The sequence below is a fragment of the Paramisgurnus dabryanus genome, chromosome 2 (assembly GCF_030506205.2).
Source record: "Paramisgurnus dabryanus chromosome 2, PD_genome_1.1, whole genome shotgun sequence".
NCBI classification, from domain to species: domain Eukaryota; kingdom Metazoa; phylum Chordata; class Actinopteri; order Cypriniformes; family Cobitidae; genus Paramisgurnus; species Paramisgurnus dabryanus.
The window spans coordinates 23,415,131-23,443,065 of NC_133338.1; the positions used below are offsets into that span (position 1 = coordinate 23,415,131).

The following is a 27,935-nucleotide window of genomic DNA, read 5'->3' on the forward strand; positions in this document are numbered from 1 at the left end:
TAAACGTACATACACAAATAAAAACAAGAGGATGTATGCGAGAAAGAAAAGATTTTAATGATGCTGTAAACATGTTTCATTTCATTATTACAAAACTGCACTGTAACCAAGTTGTACATTACATCACTACCTAGGCTGAGGCCTTTCAGTGTACATATTACAATTCCAATATTTAAACTCGCAAAAAACATAGAAATAGTTTTAAACAAAATGTATGGCTGAAAATAAGTTAACATGCAAAAGTATTATTTACCATAAATTTACAAAATCAGAAACTCTGTTAAACAATATCTAAATAACAATGAGAAAAGATTTCTTGTATTATGCTTGTTTGATTGCCATGGCGTTTAAAGATTGAAAGGCATATAATTGAAAGAGTGTACAGACGTGCATACAGTTAGTGCATGTGTTATTAAAGCATGAAGAAAGGACTAAAATACTGCCTCTTAAAAGAGCTGTGAGTAAGTGCGTGCATGTGAAAGAGTAAAAGCTATAGAAAAACCCTTTAAGACGAGTACATTTTCATGTGTCTGTAAAAGCCTTTTTTAAGTGTCCTGAGCCTGTCCATGACTGGCTGGAGAAAAGATTGTGTGCGTGTGCTGAATACAAAAGAGAAATGTTGTGCTTTTAGCTCCTATATCCATATACAATTACAATATAGACACTGTCATTATAAAAACATCATTATCCCCAAAAAGGCCAAAGATTTATGCGAACCAACAGGAGCTCAAGATGAAGCAAAAAGCAATAGGAGGAGTTAGATTTGTTTGAAATGATTAGTAAGGATAAAGCTGTAAACAAGTGATCTAGTTCTTATTACGTCCCACTGTGTTTTATTATAACATGAAACCCGTTCACAACAGGCAACACCATATTTTATTCACGCTTGGTCTTATGCCAAATTGTTGTAATAATCATAAACATGGCTTACTAAAAAATCAACCCAGCCTTGGAAAAAGGACAGATAAGTTCATCAAAATATTTAAGACTCATGGGTATAAATGAGTTAATAGAGACAAATGGCATTGCTTCTATTAAAATTCATGCCTGTTTTTGGACTTAAAGTTATAGTTCACCCAAAAATGAAAAATAGTCAATGATTTAATCACCCTCTAGTCATCCAAGATACATGTCCATCATCTTTCAGACGATCACATTTGCAGTTATTTTAGAAAATGTCCTTGCTCTTTCAAACTTTATAAAGGTAGAAAAAGTGGTCCTGCATGCCGAAAAAATGTGCATTCATCCTTTACAAAAGTAATTCACACAGCTGGAGGGGTATAAATAAAGGCCTTTGATGGTAATCGATGCAATTTTGTTAGTAAATATCCATATTTAAAACTTTACAAATGAAAAAAACAAGCTTCTAACATTTTCTCAAATAACTATAAAATGTATACGTCTCAAAGATGAGGAACATAAGTATCTCGGATGGCTTGAGGGTGAGTAAATCATGTGGTAATTTTCATTTTTGGGTGAACTATCCCTTTAACTCTTTCCCCGTCAGCTTTTTTTTTTTTTTAAGTTGCCAGCCAGCCATTTTCTTGATTTTCTCAAAAGTTTAATGCCTTTCAGAAAATATTCTTCTTAAAATACATAAACATACAATATATCAAATAAAAGAACAGACCCTCTGTTTCCAAAAAAAAAAAAAATTCTCTTCTTATCACCTCTCAAATATCGGCAGGTTTCTTAAAAACAAACATTTTAGCCAAAAGCTGAGATAATTCCATTTTCGTGAAGGACTTTTGATAGAGATCAGATTCAGAGCGATCCTCAAAAAATGACATGGACATACAGCTATTTGCCCTAGAGCGATACTTCTGGATTTTATAAGTTGCAGACGGGCACCACCTGGTGGATCATAGCTGTATTGCAGAAAGCTGGAAATACTCGTCATTGGCATTGAACTTTTTTCTAATCAGATACCGAACCCTAGCTCCACGCTCTTATAAATAAAGGTGCTATAAAGGTTTCTTTTTTACATGGATGCAAAAGAAGAACCTTTATGGTTCCCAATTGAACCTTTCAGCCAAAGGTTTCCTCTTTCTGTGTGGAGAACCTTTTCCACAACAAGAACCTTTAATGCAACAGAAAGATTCTTTATGGAACCATAGAGCCCAACAAAAGATGATTTTATCTTTACCAAACCATTATTTTTAAGAGTGTTGCCCCAGACACATTTGTTGTATTGTGTTTGTTTTGGGTTAACGTTTACAACAGCCTCCCCAAAACTACACCTTCTCTAGGCCGTGCTTCTCCACGAAGGATCTCCAAAAATCCAAGTTTTGTCAAAAATTCCATTCGCAAAACATCCGTAGGCTGGACCTCGCAAAATACACCCTGTGAACCTGAGGAAGATAGATGAAATGCATAAGGATTAATCAGTATTAAATGTGGAAGCGGGAAACAAGAAAGACAGATTCAAGTTATAAAAAAAGGCAAAAGTAAGGAAGGTGACATAAAACATCATTCCACCAATTTGCTTGTAAGTCTGACGTCATACACTGCTTCTGGGTCCAACCGATCTCGAATGCCATAGGGAAATAACAAAAGATTTGGGCAAATATACACTTATCGTAATGTCAAATACCATCAGTATTGGAGAAAGTTACTTTTAAAAGTAATGCATTACAATATTAAGTTACCCCCCAATAAAGTAATTAATTGTGTTACTTAGTTACTTTTGCATTACTTTTTCTAACTTGGCTAAGGCTTTATCTCTTTCAGGCCACACAGGTGTTTTAGGGTATTATGACAGAGAAGTTCTGCATTTAGAAATTCTGTATTTCTATAGCAAAAAGGCTCTGACTGTTCCCGCTTAGGCACGCACACATAGAATGCGCAAGTCTATGTGACTTCATTCAGTTAAATTCAGTACATTATTTTTTATTGAATTAATTAAACTGAAAATAACTCGCATTACTTTAAAAAAAAAGTAACAAATGAAGAGTTTGGTTCCAAAACGCAATAAATCCATTTTGACAAATTTCGGTAAAAACATGTTTTCTATACCAAGAAAGTGACAAGATGAAAACCACTATTTTCTGTTACAAACTTTCACATAGCATCTTTAGGTTATAAAAACATAAAAAATTCAAATCCATAACTTGATTTTCAAAGATTTATTATAAAAATTAATAATTTTTTCCACAAAATGCAATAAATCCATGACGTTTTTTTTTTTCAAAATTCTATGAATCTATTCAATCAATGTATAAATGTGCATTCATCTTTGCCATTTTATATTCATTTAGTTGAACAGTTAATGATTAAAAAATAAACATTAATGGCATTAATCAAAACACTTACTTTGTCATATTAGGAACACTGTCATTGCTGCGCGGTTATACTTGACGTCGTCGCTTAACATTTTTCACAGCGATCAGCTGTGATTCTCGTTGAGTTTGAGTAAAATTATGGAAAGTTTTTCATAAGATCCCCTGGGGTCAATGTGTTATCATGACAGAAACTTGATGCTGTCGGCCCGGGCAAACAAGCGATCATCTCCCGAGTGCCTCTCGCATAAATTAGTAGATGTTGATGGCTTACGTTTCTTTCCCGTCACAGAAAGCCATCACAGGTTTATCAATGCTATTAAAGTATTATTTCGTTTTTGTTTGTTTGTTGATCACGAAGTACAAAGTAGATGAGGAAAACTGGGACTTTGTGTACTCAACGCGCCACCATTGTTTGTTAACATTGCGTGGAATGGTGCCCTGTAATGTGTGGAACGGATTTATTGCGTTCTGTAGAAAAGGAGCAGTGGCGTTTATTGCGCTTTGAGAAAAAAGGGAGAAAAGATGACAGAATAACACGGCGGATATTGGATTTTGCGTAAAATTAAGAATTTACTTTTAAATACTGACCTGATATAATACTGATTTTGGCAGTAACTAATTGTTTTTTTCAAAAATGGCGTTTATTGCATTTTGGAACCAAACTCTTCAAATATTAATGTGTACATTTATAAAGTAATGCGTTACTTTACTAGTCACTTCAGAAAAGTAATATTATTACATAATGCACGCTACTTGTAATGCATTACCCCCAACACTGTATATCATAATCACGTATCATAATGCAAAATTACCAAAAACTTTTATCTTCATAACAAAATCCGGATGACATGGATATTTTAGGAATTATTAATATATTGCTGTCTGTGATTCCATGAGCTTGGTTACTGTATTGTACACTGTGAGTTTATAAAATCTTGTAATATGAATAAATAGTGCTCATAATCGGCTGTTTAAATAATATCCTCTATTAAAATGAGTGGAGGCTTGGCCTCAAAAACAGTATTCCTTACGTCATAAGCGGATATCAAGACATACACTCACTCGTTCCCACTGTCTCACCGTTAGCTTTGAGTGCCGTCAGCAGTGCTGTAAGGAGGCTACGACTGACGCTGCAGTCCACCAGTTCAGGAACCGCCTCGAGTCTGAGCTGAGATGGGAAATGATACAGCAGGGAGTCTGGGTAGTCCTGTTCTTCGTGGAAATATAGCAGCGCCTCCTTGTGGTACAGATGATGTTTACAATGTTAAGTAAGAAATACTAATGCATCAGTTACAGTATGTTTATCTACAACTCTGACCTTTGTTGCTGCATGTCCATTGGCTCCATGGGCGCGTGAAGGATATTTGTCCCTCATAGCAGGCAGCCAGGAAGCCTGGCATCGTTTGGCAAAGGATCGCACATCCAGAATGCCAACGGCACACCCACAAACACCCAGTTCATCCTCCAACACTAAGCTATATTCTGGGCACAAGGCCAGAGACGCACCCAGGCACCTGAAACACAAACACTTTACCTGTCCATTACTGGGTTCTGAGAGCCATAAAAAGAGATTTATATATTTCATGCATCACAAAGAGGATATCGTGTCTTGTTAAGTTAGAGTGGGTTAATAAATGTCTTCTGAAGCAAAACATTATGTTGGTTTGAGGAAAAATACTATTTTAAGCTTATTTGGTGATCAGTACATCGCATATCCATAGCAACAAAGAGATCAGTGTGGTAAGTTTAAATTTGGCGTCATGTTGATAAGTTGAATCTCACTGGTTGTGAGATTTGTCCTGGTTTGACATTAAATAAAGATATGTGTTTAATGGCTATTTTGCTGTGGTCTCAAAACTGAAATTGAAATTTCGCCTTTGTGACAATCTTAGCTGTAATCTGCTTGCGCAAGGACATTGCTTGCCTGTCCCCAATAAAGTCTGGATGAGAGATGGTTGCGTCCTGGCTCCCTCTTCCCCTCTGGTACAACTGATGCACCATTCGGTAGAGCTCCATCTACAGGTGTGCAAAAACACAACTTTTAATGTCTTAAAGGACCAATATTATGCCCATTTTTACAAGATGTAATATAAGTCTCAGGTGTGCCTAGAATTTGTGAAGATTCTGCTCAAAATACCCCGTAGACCATTTGTAAAAAATGCCCCTGTTTGGGCGGAAGCAATAAAGTGCTGTTTTATGTGTGTACCTTTAAATGCAAATGAGCTACAGCTAGATCTGATTCCTATCTTTAGCCGCATTAATGCAACATGGGCTAACACACACATTTAGAAAAGCTTTTGGGTGAAACTGGGGTAACCAGTCAGTCAGTGGCTGTGGGCGGAGCTTTGTTACTGTGACATCACATTAACAAGAGGATCAAAGCAGCACGTTTAATGAGACTGCTCTGGTGTAATGGTGTTAAAAAAAAAGAGTAGTGGATGGATTTCTTTCATTGTAGTGTGGTTGTATTCACACACTGCCAACACACATTGATGTCCAAACACCTTGTAAAAGTGGATTTTGCATAATATGGGCCCTTTAAGTGTTTAATAAGCTGTGGGTTAAGTGTGCCTGTGTCACCTTGTCTTTCTGCTGGAAAGGCCGTATGTTATAAAGTCGACAGGTAGGAAAAAGAGGGGGAGGATGACTAAATAACTCACTGCTGGTCCCCACAGGTAGAAGCATCTGATTCACATTAAGCACAGACAAAAATACAACAAAAAATTATAGCATGACTCTTTATTTATCATCAGTTTAATTAAACTATGTGACCTGGGACCACAAAACCACTCATAAGTGGCATGGGTATATTTGTAGCCAACAATACATTGTATGGGTAAAAATTATACATTTTATATGCCAAAAATCATTAGGATATTATTTAAAGATCCTACTGTAAATATATATATATATATATATATATATATATATATATATATATATATATATATATATATATATATAAATATTTTTCACTTCATTTGAACAACTTTTTTCAATAGTAATGTTGTCCTATCCTAGGTTTCAGCTGCAACAACAGAAACAAATGGCTTTTGTGGACTAAACACTGCTTCCGGTAGACTTCCACATTGAATCAATAACAACAGAGTCCTTTTACAGTAGTTTATTTCTGATAACACGGGAATTAAATGACAAGTAATTACCTTTGTACATATACAGTGGATTTAAAAAGTCTCCACACCCCTGTTAAAATTGTATTCCCCCGAAAGTATTCCTAATAAATTAATAAATTGGTTGCAATTTCACAATAAAGTGGAACAGATTCTGACATGGGGGTGTGTAGACTTTATGAATCCACTGTATCCTATCCAACATGTATCAACTATTACATGCAGCTAACAATACATGTAATATGAATGTACACAAGTGAGCTACAGGTCCTTAAATTCTTGCCTGGCTGTCATACCTCTCCACACAGTTGTTCCATGCTCGTCATTTCCTCTCATCTTAAGCAAACCAAAACATTTTATTTCGACAAGGTATTTGTTTTAGAGATCAGTTTAGCCACTAGCAAGACCGATAACTTAATACAGAATGCAAGTTCACTTCGGTTCAGGCGCATAACCGTGACAACGCATGAAACTGTCTATATCCTAACCATATATCAACGGAAAGCATATCTATATTCAGCTTTCAGATAATGTATATTTCAAAAAATTTACCCTTATGACTGGTTTTGTGGTCCAGAGTCGCATATACAACAAACACTGAAATGTTAAGCAGATAATCATAAAATAATTTCTTAAAATATAGTGCACCTGCACTTCTCCAGAAAGTCCTCCTTTAAACACCCACGGTTCTGCCTCCACACCAAGTAGCTCCGCCCCCGGGGAAGCTCCGCACCCTGTGAACCATTTGCAGCAGGAATCAGTATACTCATAATGAGAAGTAAGTCTACAAATCTTATAGTAGTTGTTAACCACAATATAGTAGTCTCATAATACAATAAAGTTGCATTCATAAGCACTAGTTAAAGGGATAGTTCACCCAAGAATGACAATTCTGTCAACATTTACTCACCCTTGTGTTGTTCTAACCCTGTATGAGTTTTTTTATTTTGATGAACACAAAAGCAAATATTTTGATAAATGATGGTAAGCACACAGCTGATTGTAGCCACTGACTTGCATAGTAGGAAAACAAATATTATGGAAGTATTGTGATAAATGATAATGAAGATATTTTGATAAATGATGATAAGCACATAGTTGACGGGACCCACTGAATTCCATCGTATTTGTTATTCCTACTATAGAAGTCAATGGCCACATTAAGTTGTGTCCTCACCATCATTCATCCAAATATTTTCTTTTGTGTTCAATTCATATAGGTTTAAAACAACATGAGGATGAGAAAATTATGACATATTTTTCATTTTTAGGTGAACTATCCCTTTAATGCAATAGCTTTCAACGTTATTTATTAGTGCTTATTTTAGCATTTAGTAAGTTGTAACTGTTAACATTAGTTAATGCACAGTGTACTATCGTGAACAAGGGTATTAGCACTAATATTTTAACATTTTAATATTTTATGTCAGTGAAGACATGTACTGATGTAACCTTTGTAAAGTGTTACCAATATAGTTTTATAAGGATATGCAGAGATCACAAGCACTTTACATGTATAGATGAATGTGAGCTTTACTCACAGTGAAAGCAGTTCTTCCAAGAGCCAAGTGGAGAACTTTCACTCATCATACGACCCTCTGTGAAAATAGAGATGGATGAGAGTAAATCGATTATTATAGATAGAAAGGTATAGATTATTATACATCAAAAATTATAATTTAACCCTTGTGCATTGTTTAAATTTACTACCATTTCGTGGATAAAAACATCCACTAAATTAAATGGCTGTAAAAATGTATCAGATTTTTTTTCATATTTTTTGCAAACCTCAGTACTGATCAATCTACCAAAACTCAATGATTTTAACTCTTTAATTGCGAAGTTCATAAGTGATGTCACTGATTTTGGGGGAAAAAACACAAAACGACTGATTTTCAATTTTAAAAGTGATTGTGGACTGGATTTTTTACCTTTTTCACAGACCTGTGCAAAAACAGTGCTTAATTTCTGGCTTGAAATTACACACACACACAATAATATGCTTTTGTTATGGAGTTGTACTCCATATAACTCAATGTACAAGCCAGAAATTAAGCTCTGTTTTTGCACGGGCCTAATAAAGGGTTAATGGTGCCAAATGGTGATCAACAGTAAAAATTAAACATTTTACCACCAACAATCAAGAATGCATGATAATAAGGTGTCATGGATCTGCAACCAAAAATGTGGTTATAATGGAAGTCAATGGGACAAAAACATCCACAAACAATAAATGAGGGAGAAAAAAATGAAATCTGATGCTGCACAAATTTAAAAAAAAAAAAAATGCATCAAAACCAATGTTTTTACTGACATACCCAAGACTGTGAAAAATGTAAAAAAAAAAGTCCAACCATCCATTTTTATATTGAAAATCAGTCATTTTGTGTGTTTTTTCCCCAAAATCAGTGACATCACTTATGAACTTGGCAATTAAAGAGTTAAAATCATTTTGATCAGCACTAAGGGTGATTAACAGATTTATGCAAAAAAAGTTAAAAAAATATTCATCTAATACATTTTTACAGCAGTTTAATTTAGTGGATGTTTTCATCCACGAACAACACAAAAGGGTAGTAACTTTGCCCACAGTGTATTGTTGAGTTTAAAAAAAATGTTTTAAGCATTTTCTTAAAATATGTGTAAATATAAGATTTGTCGCCAAAAATCATTCCAAATGCTGAAACGCAGATAAAGTATTAAGACCTAGTGGATGAAAACATCCCCAACAACAGACTGTAGGGGTTAAGTAGAACATGTTGCCAGATAAACATCAATTGCCGGTTCAAAAACAACCTTACTAATCAAGCAATCATACATCTATCACTAACCCTAAAATTTGATGGGTTAACAAAAATGTTGATCGTAATTTAGCTTATCATGTTTAACTAGAGAGAAAACTTTATTGGTTTGTTGGTGATGGATGGAAAATCAATGCATGATTTGTTTTAACTCTTCTCACTGATCTACCAATAATGTTCTTTTCATATCATACTGTAACCGATCCACATAAGATGATGAGGTTTTCTTTGTTAACTCATCCATACACTGTCAAAACAAATGGTCACAGTTAAAAAAAGTCCTAATATGTACCATTTAGGTACAGAAATGGAAGTGTGACATGTTTGTCAATGAATATAACCCAAACTCGAAATGTGACCTCTGCATTTAACCCATCCCAGTGAGTAACAGTCCCTCTTTCTCACCTAACCAACATACGAAAGCCTTGGCCACCAGCAGGGTGTTTCTCAGATCCCAGATGTAAGGGTAAAGGTCATACAGTACAGCCCTATTGATGCTGTTCACCATGGCACTGTGCAGTAAAGCCACATCATCACACGCAGCCAAGAACCGGCCCGCACGGCCTCGCCATTCCTCTGCCTGACAGAGAGAGAAAGATACAAAAGTATAGACATAACACAGAATAATACACACAGTTTATAAATGTATTCAGATGCTGACCAGCATTAATCACCTTCTGAGGTGGGGTCTTCTTGCCATTGTCATTGACGCTGACACGGTGACAGTTGGTTTTTAGCCACGTGAGGTCCTGCAGAAGACTCTGAGCAGGTGGACCGTGTTCATGTGGCAGATAATACAGGCCTACCAGTAACCTGATTTGAGCCTCGCTCAGTGGAGCCCTTCCAGAGCACATACCCCTTTTAGAGTTTTTTTCATGGCTGGAGACCTGGTTCTCCCTAGCTTTCAGATCCTGCTCTACAACAGGATCTGCTGGGATATCATCGCTAGCAAGTGCACCTGAGCTTTGGGAAGAGGTTATGGACGTTTTGGGCTGGGCTTCGTGTTGATTGTCTGAGCTATCGGAGGACTTCGATTTTAAAGAGGACAATGATGGCTTCAGGTCTGTTGGCCTCACCTGCCGTCCTAAATGAAGATTTTATAAACAAGTATGCAGATATTAGACTCAACAAAGCATTCATGTCGATTAACTTTAAACTCTCTAAAACTTTTAGTGATTTGTGTAATTTTCCAAGAGTTCAGATTTTTTTAAAATCAGTTCATGTGAACTTCTAACTTCACCTTCACCTTTTACCATGACTAGTTCTTCCAAATAAACTAGTGCTGCAAAAATAACACATTTATGTAATCATTGATGTAGTAAGTATTAGTGGTTTGGTGGATATTGTACCAGGGTGTAGGGGAAGGCTGAGTTCCTTCATCCAGTCTTGCAAGGCGACTGATAGCGCTCTCTCTACACTGTAGCCCTCTTCATCACCTACAGAGATCGCACTGCGTCAGCAATGAGCAAAACATTTTAAATTTATATTAAGTGCTGAAACATTTTTAACTTGTTTTAATGGGTTCTCATACTACAACCCCAAATCAGAAAAAGTTGGGACACTGTAGAAATTGTGAGTAAAAAATTAATGGAATAATTTACTAATCTTATAAATTTACAATAGAATATAAATAACATATCAAATGTTAAAAGTGAGACATTTTGAAATGTCATGCCAAATATTGGCTCATTTTGGATTTCATGAGAGCTACACATTCCAAAAAAAGTTGGGACAGGTAGCAATAAGAGGCCAGAAAATTTAAATGTACATATAAGGAACAGCTTAAGGACTAATTTGCAACTTATTAAGTCAATTGGCAACATGATTGGGTAGAAAAAAGCCTCTCAGAGTGGCAGTGTCTCTCAGAAGTCAAGATGGGCAGAGAATCACCAATTCCCCCAATGCTGCAGTGAAAAATAGTTTTCTGAGTTTCTCAGAGAAAAATTGCAAAGAGATTGAAGTTATCATCATCTACAGTGCATAATATCATCCAAAGATTCAGAGAATCTGGAACAATCTCTGTGCGTAAGGGTCAAGGCCGGAAAACCATACTTGATGCCCGTGATCTCCGGGCCCTTAGACGGCACTGCATCACATACAGGAATGCTACTGTAATGGAAATCATAACATGGGCTCTGGAATACTTCCAGAAAACATTGTTGGTGAACACAATCCACCGTGTCATTCGCCGTTGCCAGCTAAAACTCTATGGGCTCTATCTTGCACCCAGCGCAATTGACTTTGTCAGTGACGCATGTATCGTTCGTATTTTGCCCCGGCGCACAGCGGGTTTTTCCCGTCACAGAAGCACGTCGGCAAACTAGGGAATGAACTTGCGCTCCCTGGGTGGTTCAGCGCAAAAAAAGAGGCGTGTTCCGGCGCAAACCATCCCTGATGCTATTTTGCAGTTTCAAAAAACAATTGCGCCACTGACCAGAAAAAAAAAGTTTAAAGTCAGTGGCGCGTTGCGCGTTATTCATTATGCTATTTTAAGGGCGCATGCTTGACCATAATGTATAGGGTGCACAACGCGCATACACTTTGCTTATCTAATCTACACAGATGCAACAGTTATTTTTGCAAATCATAAATTGTTACACTTAAAAATATTAATACACGAGATAAGGGGAATCATAGTGGTGAGCATTGTGGTGATAGTTTTTATTTATTCTCATGCAAATAACGATTAAAATATTTTCATAACTTTGTTGTGTGGCTGTATTACGTTTATTTTATGTAAATAATAATTAAAATGTTTTCATAAGAAACCTTAATGTATATGAACTTGATTTGTAAGTGTACTTTGGGGTTGGACCTTGCTTGCGTTTCTTGGGTCCGATTTCAAAGCCCCCAAACCCTTTCAGCGGTGAGGGTGGACGCAGCGATGTCCTCTGCTGGCGTCAAGTCCTGGGGCAGATCCACCTCCCGTTACACGGCGTGCCCGATTTATGCTGGCAAGCGTGGGATTCCCCCGTACAAGGACGTCGGTCTCCTCGGCTGTGAACCGCTCCTGGCGTGCGCCTGGTAAATCCGTCATAATAATAGCAACCCGCCATGGAACTTGCGCCCTTGCGTTTAAAGGGAATGTTGGCTAGCGTTCTGATTGGTTTATTTGACGTTACGCCCAAACCACACCTATGAATAATGAACCTACTTCAGACCAACCCCTTATTGATTTGCGCCCGGCGCAAGAGTTATTTCTCACGCCGGGAAAATAGCAACAGCGCCCAAGATCCGCCCACAAACTCACTTGCGCGTTGCGCTTCGCACTTGCGTTTCAGATTGTTAAAATAGGGCCCTATAGGTCAAACAAGAAGCCATATCTAAACATGATCCAGAAGGGCAGGCGTTTTCTCTGGGCCAAGGCTCATTTAAAATGGACTTTGGCAAAGTGGAAAACTGTTCTGTGGTCAGAAGAATCAACATTTGAAGTTCTTTTTGGAAAACTGGGACGCTATTTCATCCGGACTAAAGAGAACAAGGACATCCCAAGTTGTTATTAGCGCTCATTTCAGAAACCTGCATCTCTGATGGTTAGGGGTTGCATGAGTGCGTGTGACATGGGCAACTTACACATCTGGAAAGGCACCATCAATGCTGAAAGGTTTATCCAAGTTCTAGATACATATGCTCCCATTCAGACGTAGTCTCTTTCAGGGAACACCTTGCATTTACCAACATGACAATGCCAGACCACATACTGCATACTCAATTACAATGTCAAGACTGCGTAGAAGAAGGATCTGAGTATGGCCAGCCTGCAGTCCAGATCTTTCATCCACAGAAAACATTCAGTGCATCATTAAGAGGAAGATGCGAGAAAGAAGACCTAAGACAGTTTAGCAACTAGAAGTCTGTATTAAACAAGAATGGGACAACATTCCTATTCCTAAACACTGATCCTCCTCCAGCTGTTCCTTGTACATTTAACTTTTCCGGCCTCTTATTGCTACATGTCCCAACTTTTTTTGGAATGTGTAGCTCTCATGAAATCCAAAATGAGCCAATACCATGGCATGATATTTCAAAATGTCTCACTTTCTACATTTGATATGTTATCTATATTCTATTGTAAATAAAATATAAGTTTATGAGATTTGTAAATTATTCCATTAATTTTTTACTCATAATTTCTACAGTGTCCCAACTTTTTCTGATTTGTGGTTGTAGCTAGTCATTAGCCATCTTTTCTCAGCCATTTTGCTAGTAGAATACTCCTCTACTCTCACCTTTCTCCTCCTTCCCTTCTTGATGCCAGCTGCCCAGGGTGTGCAGAGGGATAAAGTTGGCTTCAAACTCGCAGTTTGGATTTAGCAGCAGACCCCTCAGATGGGCCCTGAGTCCAGGGGGCCGACCTTTAAAGGGCCCCAGGAAGACACGTCGGGAATCATAATCATTGGCATGGAGGTTGTCCCAAACAAGAGGTGGCCGCCGAAGCACAGACTCGACCTCTGCTAGTGAATCAGCACTCAACTCTCGGGATATCACCTTCTTTCCTAAAGGAGTGATAGCCAAGCACATGATCAAATGCTCAGATTTTTTTCAGATTGTGTCACTTGTATTAAATGTATGCATTTGGCAGACACTTTTATCCAATACTACTTAAAGGGGACAGAGAATGAAAAACCATGTTTACCTTGTCTTTGTTGAATAATGGTAGTCTACCCGCATTCACGAACATACAAAAAGGGCTAAACATGCTAAACATCTCAGTCTCATAGAAATTCCTCTTTAAGAAATGTCAGCCAGAAAACGGCCCAATCTGAAAAACTGATGCTTATGACATCACAGGCATCTCACTGCCCCTTCACTTTAAAATAATTGGCTACATTTTGTGAGTGGCAGCAAAGTCAGCCAATCAGTAATGAGATTGCAAGTTAAGGCAGTAGGGGGAGCCAAATAGGTGCAAAGCCACTTGTTTAAAATCCCCCACCCTAATAGAGCTATCTGAGAGAGGTTTTTAGGAAGCTTCTAAGGCATAACAGACCCAAACAAAACTTTTTTTATCTACATGTCACATCACAGAACAAGGATAAATACTCTGTTCAATCATTCTATGTCACCTTTAAAGTGCATTACAATGTATACATTTTATCACACACGTTTGTGTGTGTGTTCCCTTGATCAAACCCACAATCTTGCGCACTGATAGCATAGTGTTCTAAATAAACTAACACTTATTGTAAAAGACTTTCTCTCACCGGTCCAGATAATGGAGATGCCAGGAAGTAGGTCTTCGCCAATTGTCAACAAGTATGGTGACTTAGACACACTGGGAGTGCACAGAGAATTACAGTACTCTAAATAGAAAAAAACAAAGGTCGCAACATTGTCATATGGGGAAAGAAGCAGAGAAATATGTAAGGAAAAGCATTGTTTTGAATTATATGTATGAATAAAGGATCTCGACATAGTAACACGGCATCAAACACTGTTTAAAAACACAAACTATTTAAAGTCCCTGTAAAGTCAGATATTAAATGTGTTATTAACCACCCAACCAAATTTGAATGATAGAAAAAATGCCACGTTAATAAAATATTTTAATAGCAATCAAAATCTTGGAAAAGTAGGCAGCATTCTTTGCTCTCAAACGGTGGGGGCGTGTCTAATCTGAAACCACGCCCACTCACAGTAAAGCTGCAGTCTTTCTCTCAAATTTTATATAGAGACAGAGAGAGACAGTGCACCCTCATGGACAAGGGTCAAGGGTCCCTAAGGTCTGTACTACATGATGTCATCAAACTGTGGACTCTGAGAAAGTTCACAAGTCCGGAGTGTGCCATTTGGGACAGGGCCTTTGTTGTAGTACCAGCCTACCAGTGGGACAGAACAGGAAGACAGGCGGTTCCCCCAGGAAACGGAAGATCTCATTGGCCACAGTGACCTGGGCGTGAGCGAATGAGGAAAAGGCCTCTGTATCAGCCTGGCACATGGAGTGATCAATATCATCAAACAGCAGGGCAAAGGCATGACAGCCCAGGTCTGTCACCTAGTGGTGAGAAAGTTGTGACAGGTTCATAAACTTTGTGGAGTCAAAATAGTCCAGGCTGTGATAGAGCTAATAAATAAAATAAGATACTTTTCTTAACCTGTCTGAGTTTGCGTTTAAGCAGTGTGAGGTCACAAGAACTGGAGAAAACAATGTCCTGACCCGGAGAGAGAGCATAGACGAATCTCAGACCCCTCGACTCTGCTTCACCAATCAGAGTTTTTAACTGAGCTGAAGAGAAAGAGTAAAACAGTAAAATGACTTTTTATTATATAATTAAATGTAGAGACAAATTAATAACATTTTGTAATTTGATTCTTTATCTAAAAAAAGCATTATTGGTTAAAGGCGGGGTGCACGATTTTTGAAAAACGCTTTGGAAAAGAGACTCTGAGGCTGAGTACCAAAACGCACTTGTAGCCAATCAGCAGTAAGGGGCGTGTCTACTAACCAACATCATTGCCTGGGTTGCGTATGTGTTGGGCGGATCTCTCAAATGTAGGTCCAGATTCAATTGGGGTAGGGGCGTGTTTGTTTAGGTGATTTCAAATGTCAACATTGGCTTTCAGAGATCGTGCACCTCGCCTTTAAGCTTATAAGTGATCAGATTTGACCAAGTTATAATCATTTAAGCTATTATATTAAGCTAAAACATTAGTAAAATAAATCAAATGGTACAGCATGGCACCAGTAATGGCAAGTAATAGGCTCTATAGCTTTTGCATATACTGCTATGGTTTTCATTTAAATTAAATATTGGTATATCATCATAAATATCTGTTTTTCCCTCATACTACATCATACCCTCTTCCTCTGCAGAATAAACCTCTCTCCACAGTAACCTGTGCTTCAGATCATCTTTTGGTCCGTACAAGTATGTGTTTAAATCCCATCTCTGCATCCTGAGGGAAGCAGGAAGAGAACAAGAGAAAAATAAGCAGTGATATGATTTCACAATCCAGAATGGACATTCCATTATCTTCTGAAAATATCCAGCACATCTGAAGAGAGAGAGTGAGTGAGCAAGACAGAACAAGTTCAGGAAGCAGAGGTACCCATTGATCCTTGAACTATCATGCACCATTAATAATATAGGGGGTCATGTTTCCTGCAGAGAATTAGTCTGGCTTTAACAGCAGACGATCGATTACTCTGCAGAGAAAAACAGATCTGAAAGATGTATACATCTATAAATAAGACTTGTTTTTTCATGTTGAAAATTGTTTCTTTTTCTAGATATGTATAATCCTTTCAATCACTTCTTTTTAAACACAAAAGTTTATGACTAAATCAAATGTAATCTTCTGTCAATGCCAAATTTAAGAATACGATTTATTGTCGTGTACGTATAATGTCTGGTTTGTGCTGTAAGCTAACATTTTTTACCATTTAAAAGTTAGCTGCTGTATTTAGTATATAAGAATTATAGTTTAGTTAAATATTTAGCTTAGAATGTTCACATTTTCAACTTTTTACAACTTTTGCTCCAACAGATACTAATAGGGTTGATCAATAGGGTTACAAAGAAACCAACAACTGTTGGAATTTGGTATTGTTGGCATTTTGGGGCATAACGGAAACTCAAAGGCAAAATATGTAGGATTTCATCATAATAGGTCGCAAGTTAAGAACAATAAAAAAGTCAAAGCTTAAAGGAAAACACCACCATTTTTCAATATTGTTCTTACCTCAACAAAAGCCCTATTCGGACGGGATTAGTTTTACAGGGGGACCTCTGAGAAAATTGTGCTTCTCAGAGGTCCTCTGTGTTTTTAATCTCGTCTGAATTGGCCATGTCTGTGTTTTTCTCTGACGACCTCTGTAAGAATTCCAGAGCAATTTACCTACTGTTTTTGCCGAACTCAGAGGTCCTCTGAGAAATTTAATCCTGTCCGGATGCAAATGTCTGAGTTTGCCCGCAATATCTTTTGAAAATGCGGATCTTGTCGTGTTTTGGCCAACGTAATCTGCCGTAAGGTCCTACTAACGCGCTTATATTGTATTTCCTGAGTCCCATTCATTCAGATATGGATGTTTTTTACAATTCTGCAAAATAAAATAATTAAATCAAGATGAGCTGAATATTAAACCCTGTTAAGACTGGCCACTGTAATATTAGTATAAGGTAACCTTATTTTGTTTAACTCCGGAATGGTAATGTTAAAGGAACAGTATGTAGGATTGTGGCCAAAACTGGTACTGCAATCACACAGCTGGTGGCCAATACACAACATGACAACATAAACATCAGTTGAGGGCTGCAACTCCACTTTTTAAATGACAATATCCTGGCCAGACCACTGTTGTGAGTGATATAAGTATTTGAAATGAAAATGATTTCTTAATGTCTTGTGACATATCAGGGCCATTTTATGATTAATTGATATACATTTCTTACATACTGTTCCTTTAATAAATAAAGATAGTAAATTGTTATTAATCATTATTTCTACATTTCTTTGGGTTTATTATAAGCAGTCAGTTATTTAAAATATGTAGGCTACTTTAGTAGGATTTGTAAAAGTTCTTTTGATTTGTTAAAGTTAAATTAATAGATTACATGTCCTGTAATAATTTTACATTTGCAAAATATCAAACATTTCAAACACGCGTATCCAGAGCATGTGATCTTCTGCAGCAGCCAAATGCATGAAACAGACACTCCCATCTCTGGACTGAACATTTTAATCCCGTCCGAATTGGTACATAAAATCACAGACGTCGTGGGGGACACGTTGAAACTCTATGTAACATGGAAGAACATGGAAGTGTTTGGTGGCTTCTAAATCACTGTTTGAATCCCAAGGAATGAATGGGGCTAGGCTACATGATAACACATTCACAACGCGCTGTACAAAGATGAAGTGTACACATTGAAAAAATGTATTAATTTGCTTAAGTTGAGGAAAGAACATAGTAAAATATTGAAAATGGTGGTGTTTTCCTTTAATGACGCTATGAGGGATAATGGAATGATGGGACATGTTGTTTTCACCATCCAAAGAAGTATGGAATTCGCTAAGCATATTCACAATATGAGGATATAAAATACATAATTATTACCTGTAAGTTTGATCGCATTATTTTATGTCATCGTAATGATTTAAATGTCAAGCACAACCAAAGACATTAAAGAAATAACTAGACCACGTGTTGGCTTCTGGATCGTGGGTGGTGGAAACTTCTCCATTAATCTCATAGCAACTGGAGGTAAAAATGCCTCCTTCATCTGTGGTTTGCTGGTGTTCAAACGTCACACACCTCAGAAAAGTCAATGGGAATTACTTTTCACAAGTCAGACTGAACAGTTGTTTCTGGTTGTGTTAGATCATTATAACATTATGGTGATAGAGAGTTGGCAACTGGAGGCAGACGTGCGTTGTCGCGGTTACGCGTTTGGTCGGACCTTTACTTCCGGTTTCTGTTTGTTTAAGGATCTGAATAGTGGCTGATGTGAAATACCTGGCAATAATAACAAATGTTTTGGTTTCCTAAAGTCAAAGGGAGACAGCGATCATGAATTACTGCTATGAGGTTTGGCAGGCGTTTTTTAGTTAATATTGTATACATTATAGTACACATTTTACACAGCAACATTATCTCAGTGTCGTTTTTATAGGTTAGCTATGAAATATGAACTAAGGTAATCTACTTGTTGTTTATTTTGCTTCCTGTCAGAAATAAACTACTCTAAAAGGACTTTGTTGTTATTGATGCAGAGTTTACCGGAAGTTACGTGTGTTCCACTAAAGCCATTTGTTTATGTTGTTACTGCTGAAACCGTCTAGAGATATCTCTATTTAGCTATGAATGTTGATACTTAATAAGAATTCACAGAGTGGGTTTCCCGGACAGGGATTATCTTAAGCCAGGACTAGGCCTCAGTTTAATTAGGAAATATAACTAGTTTTAATGCCTTACTAAAAACATTACTTGTGTGCATTTTGAGGCTAAACTATGGGCACTGATGTATTTTAAGATATGTCACTGCAAGTTGTTTTCAGTTTGCCTGTCCAGGAAACCGCCCCACAACATTTACATGTTTTCTTTATTTTATAAAATTGTAACATGTATTAGAGTTATATTAAATGGTCTGTCTTACTGTAGTTAAGCGCAGATATTACTTTATTAGTTCACTTTATTATTATTTAAAATAGGAATTTATCTAGATTTACAAATCCTTGGGAACTTTTCAGATAGTGTAGGTACAAAACTGCATAAAATATATTATACTGTGTTTTTTGGATATTTATTACAAACATTTTTAAAAATTGAGGCTTTAAATAAATATTGAATGAGATACAACTTATATAAAACATTTTCACAAATAAGCTGGATGAGCTTTTTTACATTTAAATCTTAAATTAGGTTTTCAGTCCAGAACTAAGCTAACTATAAATCAAACATCTTCGCCACACCACAGAATGTGTGTCAGCTTGTTAATGTGCGCATGTGTCTTCTCTTGAGAAAAGAAGACTCCTTAAATAGACCAAAGGTGTCTGAAATATTAAAGGTGCCAAAGAATGCATTGATATCTTGTTCTCTGATATCTACATAAAAGGTATATAACTTTATTAAGTGCCAAAATAATACAGTTTACATATCCATTAACAACCCTAGGATTTCTCTGTATAATGAAAACCCAAAGAAAATTTATGACAAAAAACTGTTCAAAAACTCAACTTTTAATTAAACAAAACATATTGAATGATACAAAGTAGTGCTGTTGGTTAGTAGCCTTATTTTTTTTAAGTTTAATTCCACAGAATTCATGATAAATTTATTTTGTAAAATGTCATAAAACTGGGGCCCCCATGGCACCATCTTGCGGCCCCCAGTTTGAGAACCGCTGGTCTAGCAGCACAAGTAAGCTTATTTGTGTTTTTTCAGTATGGACCTGCAAAACGTAACTGTAACGTCAATAATAGAACTTCAGCCTAAACGCTAGCATATAGCATTAACTTTTATTCATATAGCATTAACTAGCTTATAGCCCTTGCAGTCACAACTTTGTTTTTAGCATTGTAACAACATTGTAAATGATTTAATGTGTATTTGGTGTTATGTTGAAATTGTTTTCAAGTTTACATAAAAAGGAGGACACAATCGTGTTTGAGGCTCACGATATGTCATTACCATGTACAGAACTCTTATTATTCATCTATGCCTAGATAAATACAGTTTTAATACATTCTACGGCACCTTTAAAGAACCTCCCCAAAGGATAAAGTTAGGCTTACAAACAACGTTAAATTTGAGCATCTCTCCCTTCGACCCATTTAAAATTTTAATGTACAGAGAAAATCTATCATATTTTTTACACCCCACCTGTTTTTCTCCTCCCTCTTTTCCCTCATCACTGAATCAGCAGAAGCTCTCCGCTCTCAGTGAAGCGTGTAAAGTTTCTCATCACTTTCTCCTGCACTATTAAACCTTTTAGCAGCCTCTCTCTCTCTATGTTTCTCCTTCTCTCTCTGTGGTTGCTCCATTGCTCTCCTCTCTCTTCCTGTGCAGATGGATTCCAGCACGTACATTTCTTTAAGCAGAAGCCAACACGGGGGACAATTATATTACTGTATAGTCTGTGAAAACCCAGCTAAAGTAATTTTTGGTGATTTACATAAAATCAACTTAATGTTAAGGACATTTTGTGAAAATATAACCTTGATATCGTTAATATTTGACTGAGTAATGGCTCGTCAAAGAATGAAACCTATGCAAAATCTATCCAATGGTTTGGATTTTTGTATTGCATATTAATAAAATAACATTTTACAACTTTTTAATTTCCCATCCAGTCCCACAGCAGAAAGAGTTGCTTCATGGCTAAAGAACGGTGGGGAATAAACACATAAAAAGCGAGTCCTTATCAACTAGCTAAACCAACAATACTTGGTCAATCAGCCTTCACAACTAAGTTTTGCTGACAAACATGTCCATAAGCTGAAGAAGCAGGAAGCCAGTCTGGTTCTGCAAAGAAATATGTGTTTGTCTTAAGTGATCTTTTCAGCAGACATGATGACAATATCTCTCTAATAGTCCATCCATTTAATTCTCTAGCTAGCATATGACTGAAACCTTGCTTATTAATCTGATTAATACTATCATTTTACATGTTTTATTTCTATCTCTTCCACTATTCAATTGATTGTCCAGTCCACTTAAAGAAACCAATAGTGGAAAATGAACCCATTTCTGATCACTGATTTCATAATGGCTAATGTATGAAGATATGTGAAACGGTGGCTCAGTGGATTCATGTGTTTAGACATTAGTCATAAAAAGCCATTTGCTTCTCTGCCCACACATTATTACACCTCAGCTACACACCAGCTGCTCTGTAATGCCCCTATGGGCAGCATTACTGTACTGCTCTGGTGGTACCACCAGCACTATTGGCACCAACATGATCCAAACAACAGCAAATATTACATAATGTAAGACTCCGATGCAATATTTCTATGAGGGTTTTTGTGTTCCTGTAAGTAAGCCAAGTGTATATAAAGTCCAAAGTCATCCAAGCTCAGTTATGAAATACTCACCATTGAAAAAGTACCTTCCTTTGTTCCATTGACCAGGGTCTCCCATAGAAACCTGAAATGTAGAGTATATACATGTATCACTCATACACATATAAATCCAAAACATGTTTTTCTATGTACACAAGTGTTTCATAATCGTCACAAAACTTTAGTATTTCTGTACTTTCTTTCACCTCCTCTTCACTCCAACCCACTCAAATCACCAAATGAATTTGGGCAGCTTCTGAATTATGAGCATAGCACTACCAAGCCACACTGCCAGGGGGACAGTATTGGATTATCGAAGTATGATGGATATGAACATGACATTCCCAGGAGATTTTACTTGAGTTAGCTCATTCAATCCACTCCCTACTTGCTGCTATGTGGTAAGGTTGCTGTAAAGTAGAATCAACTCTTCTACCAAAAATCCAAACTTTACTATGGCAAGGAAAAGTGTCTCTATTTTAGTGGATTTGTCCCATATTGTTTTTTAAGCTTATTTTAACTAAAAGTTGTGTCATTAGTGTAATGAAAGCATTTTCTAATCAGATTCAATGGATTATGCTAAGCTATGCTAAATGTGCAACCGCCAGACCCGGAGATGGGCTGAATGGATTCCAAAACTGTACAAATCTGTTGGAAAATGAGTATATTTTCAAAGAAAGTCAAGTGTCCCTTTAAACTCTTTCGTGACCATTATTTCATTTAATAGAGGTGGCACAGTGGGTAGCACTGTTGCCTCACAGCAAAAGGGTTTCTGGTTTGAGTCCCAGCTTGGTCAGGAGGTCTTTTTTTTTGTGGAGTCTGGATGTTCTCTGTGTGAAAGCGTGGGTTTACTCCTCCCACAGTCTGCAGTTTAGGTAAACTAGCGTTGCCAAATTGTCCTTTCCCCAACTTGTCTATAGATTAGCTGTTTACTGCCATGAATACAGCCACAGGTGCTGGAATGGTGTTAGGAAATAAAGAAACTCTCACCTAACTCAAAGCTAATCTGTATTTAGATAAAACATACACTACATCCTTTGAATTTGCAAAATGCACTCTCCACTGGACTCTTTGTGTTTTAAAGGGATAGTTCACCCAAAAATAAAAATTTTGTCATCATTTACTCACCCTCATGTTGTTACAAACCTGTATACATTTCTTTGTGTTCTTCTAATGAACACAAAAGAAAATATTTTGATAAATGTTTGTAACCAAACCGTTTATGGACCCCATTTACTTCCATAGTATTCTTTTTTCCTACTATGGAGGTGAATGGGGTCCACAAAGGGTTTGGTTACAAACATTTCTCAAAATATCTTCCTTTGTGTTCATCAAAACAAAGAAATGTATGCGGGTTTGTAACAACATGAGAGTGAGTGAATGATGAGAGAATTTTCATTTTTGGGTGAACATCCGTTTAAGGGACCGCATATGACAAGAGTAAAAAATGGAAATTATGCTTAGGTTGAGTGTTCAATTTTGCTGCATTAACTTAGACTGTGGTTATTTATTATTTATCTGCTGCATTAAAAAAAATCATTATATGCATGCTAGGTTTACATAAATAATTATCAATGTGACATGACCGCAAAACACATTTCATATGTTCCGCTCAAATCTGGTACTAAGTTTGCAGCTCTGAATGAAAGTAGGTCAGTAAGAAAAGGCTACTTGCATCCAGGTGACATTTCCACTGGAGAGCTGGGACAAACAGCCCACTGAGCCAATAATGAGACAATGAGGAGATACAGCAATTAGTTACCCAACAAACATGTATGCACTGGGGAAAAATAAGGAGTGGGTGTGTGTATTATGCTTTCTGACCAGATGCTTCCTTTCACTCCAGTATAAATATGGAATAAATAGGCTACCCAGGATGCTCTGCGGCTGCTTATGAATTGCCCTAGTAGCCCCAAAACATAAAATGGGTTAATATAAAAGCTAATTAAGTAATCCGAATCACTGCAATCTTCGCAAAGCTGATTTGTTTTTAGTAAATAATTTTAGTAAATAAAGCAATCACGACAATTTACGTTTAAGACCAATAAACCTAATTACTTCTATTGTATTGGTTCACACCCAAGCAATATAATAAATAAAATGTTGCTGAACTTACCCTCAACAACCCCGCATAAAAATCCGTCTCGCCCCTCCATCATCGCAGTGATTGTGTGCTCGGGATGCGGATGCTGCTTCAGTCTCTCCGCGCTTCTTTCATCCGTCAGGCGAGCATCCTTCTCTCCAACACACACAGAGCTCGTAAACCGAAGCCGCCGCTCATTAATCTGATCAAAACCTCGAGATTTAAAAGTACTGTGTTTATTATGTCTGTTATGTGTTGTTTATAATGATAAAACATTTGCAAACTGTCGTACGTGAACGTTTCTGTATGTGTTAGCTGTGGTCTGCCTCCTCCTGTTTTTCAAATGAATGTCTGATGATGATCACTCCACTCCGCGGATAGAGCTCCACCCAGCGGTCGCTGTGTGTCACAATAATTGATTTGAGATAAAAAAAAATATGTTTCTTAATTTAGTTCAGTCTAAAATATGACTTGCATAGTCACAGAATATGCTAGCTATAAACAAAATAAGATTTAAAAAAGATTTCTTACATATATTATTTTCTGTTTGGCTTATACAGCCAGTGTTTTACTGAGTCTATGGTGTTCCGTGTGGTTGTCTTGGTGACAAAGCGTCACCCAACTGTTTCATGTGAGGGAGTAAAACGGAGCGTAAATCTGGTGTCTGTTTCATTATTAGTCTATATGTTAGGTCTATTTTTGGCTTGAAAAGTAAGTTAAAATAGTTTGTCCACTAAGTTTCAAGATGTCATCAAAGAAAGCAAAGAAGCCCGAGGCCGAGCAGCATGTAGACGCATCGGCGGCGGATGAATCACACAGAGAGATGCTACAGCAAGAGTAAGTTTTTTCTTGTAGTGATGCAAACTGCTTGTGTGACTTTAAAGTTTGTTAAACTAATAAAGCTTATGCTTGGTTTAACCCGCAGGCATGATGCTCTTACTGACAACCTTAACGCATTGAAGATCAGACTTGAACAACTGTATCCTTTTGCGCCCATATCGACTTTTTTTAAATGAAATAGTCCGCCTGCCCCGCTGAGAAAACAAAAGAAAGCATCCCAGAAATACTAGATGATTAAATTAATATAATGAGAATTGTATTTGTTTTAAATGTAAACTATACGATGTTTTTATGGGTATACTTGTAATGTTTTTTATATAGCCTATTGTGGGATCTTGTCGATAAGAAACAGTATAGCATTTTTAGCAATTTGTAGATCAATTATTGATAGTAGATTCGAAAGACACTACATAAAAATATTTTGTAATGGTTTTCATGCACTGGTGTTCATAATTCATTTACATTTGTTTGACAGATGCTTTTATCCAAAGCCACTTACAGCCCTGCTGGAAAAAACAGCATAGACCAGCATATGTTGTGTTTTGGTGCTGGTATAACCAGCTAGACCATGCTGGTAGACCAGCTAAACCAGTGGACCAGCATAGACCAGTATTGAAATTACACTGGTATATGCTGGTTTTGATCAGTATGCATGTTTTCTAGGAATCAAACTTACAACCTTTTGCACTTTTAACGTAATACTCTACTAAATGAGCTACAGGAACACCTATATCATAGGCTTTAAAAAATACAGCAGGGTAATGTCTATTATGTTTACCGCCCTGAAACTGATAGAGTACTGTGATGTGCCGATTTCAATTTAACATACACCTCTAGACGCAGAGAAAACGAGTTTCTTCAGAACGAGGCGGATAAAACCAGCATGGAAAGTGTACGTTTCACAAAAGAAACACTCAGACACATTATCAGGGCTATGTTTAATCCACCCCTTAAGAAACATTTACTGTAATGAATGCATTAAAAGAATGTTATATGCATAATGCATATATGTTTAATCTTCCTCTCTCACTCAACTTGCAGAAGGAATACATCTCATATCTGTCAAAAAGAGCAGAAAAGAGACAGAATGCAAAAGTGACTCTAAGTTTTCAGAGCCATCTGGAGCTGGAGGAGCTGAAGAGACAGAGACAGAAAATGCAGGAGGAACATGAGAAACAGACCAACGGTTAGACAAGTGTGGGTTTAAGGTGCATTGTGTAACTTTAAGAAGCATCTCTTGAAAGAAAATGCAATATAATACACATAACTATATTATAAGTGGCGTATTAAGACCTTGCAAAATGAACTGTATTGTTTTTATCACTTTAGAAAAGGCTGTTTTTATCTTCATACACCGTGGGTCGCCTTACATGGAAGTCGCCATTTTGCACCAACATGTTTCTACAGTAGCCCTAAACGAACAAACTGCTCTATAGAGCGCATTTTGTCACTATGTTGTCTCAGATGATGACATGTTTGTCCTGTGGTGGCTAGCTTCACTATGCGTTTCAAAAGGGAAGGGGGAGCTGTGTACTGAGCTGCTGGTTGCAATTCACAAACTCAACGCTAGATGCCGCTAGAAATCTACACAGTGGACCTTTAATACAGAAAAAGTACTGGTTACGTTAAAGGGACATTCCACTTTTTTTGAAAATACGCTCATTTTCCAGCTTCCCTAGAGTTAAACATTTGATTTTTACCGTTTTGGAATCCATTCAGCTGATCTCCGGGTCTGGCGCTAGCACTTTTACCATAGCACAATCCATTGAATTCTATTTGAGTCCTATTTAAAAGTTGACTCTTCTGTAGTTACATCATGAACTATGGCCGACAGAAATTTAAAAGTTGAGATTTTCTAGGTAGATATGGCTATAGCAGGCGTAGTGATATTACGCACTGCCGAAAATAGTCCCTTGTTATAAAAAGTAACCAAGGGGACAATTTTCGGGCAGTGCTTAATATAACTACGCCTCTCAAACTAGCGTAATACTCAGTGACTGAGAGCCATATCTGCCTAGAAAATCGCAATAGGGAAAATATCAAAACTCTTTGGTTATTTTTTAGCGCGATACTAATGGTCTAATCAGATTTAATGGATTGTGCTAAACTATGCTAAAAGTGCTAGCGCCATCCAGAGATCGGCTGAATGGATTCCAAAACCATAAGAATCAAATGTTTAACTATTGGGAAGCTGGAAAATGACCATATTTTTTTTAAAGTGGAAGGCTAAATTTATTTTAAATTGAAACAGTTGATGGTAATTTAGTGATGTAAAATAAAATGGGTAAAAAAATAATTACAGGTTTAAAAACCATTAGTTTAGTTAGTTAGCCCTAGTGAGAACCTGGAAAAGTTTTTTCATTGCAAATGTTTGTGGTTTGTTTTTTCAGAGTTGAAGAGAAAGATCATGCAGAAGGAAAATTATCTAGCTCTGTTGAATAAAGAAATTACCGACCTAAAAGAGTTAAAGGTTGCTGAATTTTTATTCTTTTCATTGTGTTTGTACTGTTATAAATGACAGTAGTTTAAGCCAGAAGTCAATAGCCATTGTCATGCCAGAGCTCTTACATTGCTACTGTATATAATTGAAAGCTGACTGGCCTATAACATACACTCTTAAAAATAAGGGCTCTATTTAGAATGGTTTCTAAAGGATTTTTGATCAAATAAAGCGCAAAAAAATTACTATGCTGGAACATTTATTTGTGCCTGTTTGTGTATCATAGACTCTACAACAGCAGCAGATGTATCGTATAGCTGAGCTGGAGAAGGAGCTGACTGCCATGCAATGTCATCATTCAGAGTCAATGGTGGCTCACAAAGCTGATCTTCTTAAAGAGAAGAGGAACTATGAGCAGCAGGCCAAAGACAAGTTGCAAGATCTGATCACCTCAACCATCAGCGTGAGTGAATTTTGTTGCGAAATCAGTTGCCATTGTTGTGCTCTGTTGTTGTGTAATATCAGTCTGCAGTTACCATGATATTACCATATGGCCATGGAAGCAATGGTTAAAATTTTTCCCCCAATTCTTTCTTTACTTCCCTCCACTAGGAGTCATCACGCTGCCTGATGACCCATATAAAAAATGTTTTCGAGGAGAACCAGCATCTTAGTAAGACCTTAAAACAGCTGGTCCAAAGTTATCACGATCTATACAAACAACAGGATCTTTTGCAGACAAAATGTCAGCAATTGCAACTGGAGAGAGATTATGTGAAGTGGCTTCACTGCCAACGGTTTTCCTCACATTCAAAACCAACAACTTCAGCAGTTCCAAACACACAAAACCCTTGAGAT

The 27,935-nt window shown here is 37.1% G+C and overlaps 2 protein-coding genes across 2 annotated transcripts; one reads left to right on the top strand and one right to left on the bottom strand.

The window, feature by feature from the left end:
• Positions 1 to 36: 36 nt before the first annotated feature.
• Positions 37 to 24,151, bottom strand: LOC135730763 (protein O-GlcNAcase). The gene is made up of 18 exons (XM_065248679.1): positions 24,090 to 24,151; positions 23,831 to 24,010; positions 21,748 to 21,799; positions 16,010 to 16,107; positions 15,306 to 15,436; positions 15,034 to 15,205; positions 14,415 to 14,513; positions 13,443 to 13,709; positions 10,563 to 10,649; positions 9,888 to 10,297; positions 9,619 to 9,793; positions 7,954 to 8,010; positions 7,061 to 7,146; positions 5,862 to 5,966; positions 5,206 to 5,297; positions 4,600 to 4,795; positions 4,362 to 4,518; positions 37 to 2,351 (listed from the first exon to the last, which is right to left on the bottom strand). The coding sequence occupies exons 2-18, from the start codon at positions 23,871 to 23,873 to the stop codon at positions 2,215 to 2,217; spliced, it is 2,364 nt and encodes a 787-aa protein (XP_065104751.1). The 5' UTR covers positions 23,874 to 24,010; positions 24,090 to 24,151; the 3' UTR covers positions 37 to 2,214.
• Positions 24,152 to 24,415: 264 nt separating this feature from the next.
• ccdc166 (coiled-coil domain containing 166) lies at positions 24,416 to 27,935 on the top strand. Its single transcript, XM_065248519.2, has 7 exons — positions 24,416 to 24,634; positions 24,723 to 24,776; positions 25,475 to 25,529; positions 25,679 to 25,823; positions 27,028 to 27,107; positions 27,364 to 27,540; positions 27,690 to 27,935. Exons 1-7 carry the CDS (start codon positions 24,543 to 24,545, stop codon positions 27,930 to 27,932), a joined length of 846 nt encoding a protein of 281 aa, XP_065104591.1. The 5' UTR covers positions 24,416 to 24,542; the 3' UTR covers positions 27,933 to 27,935.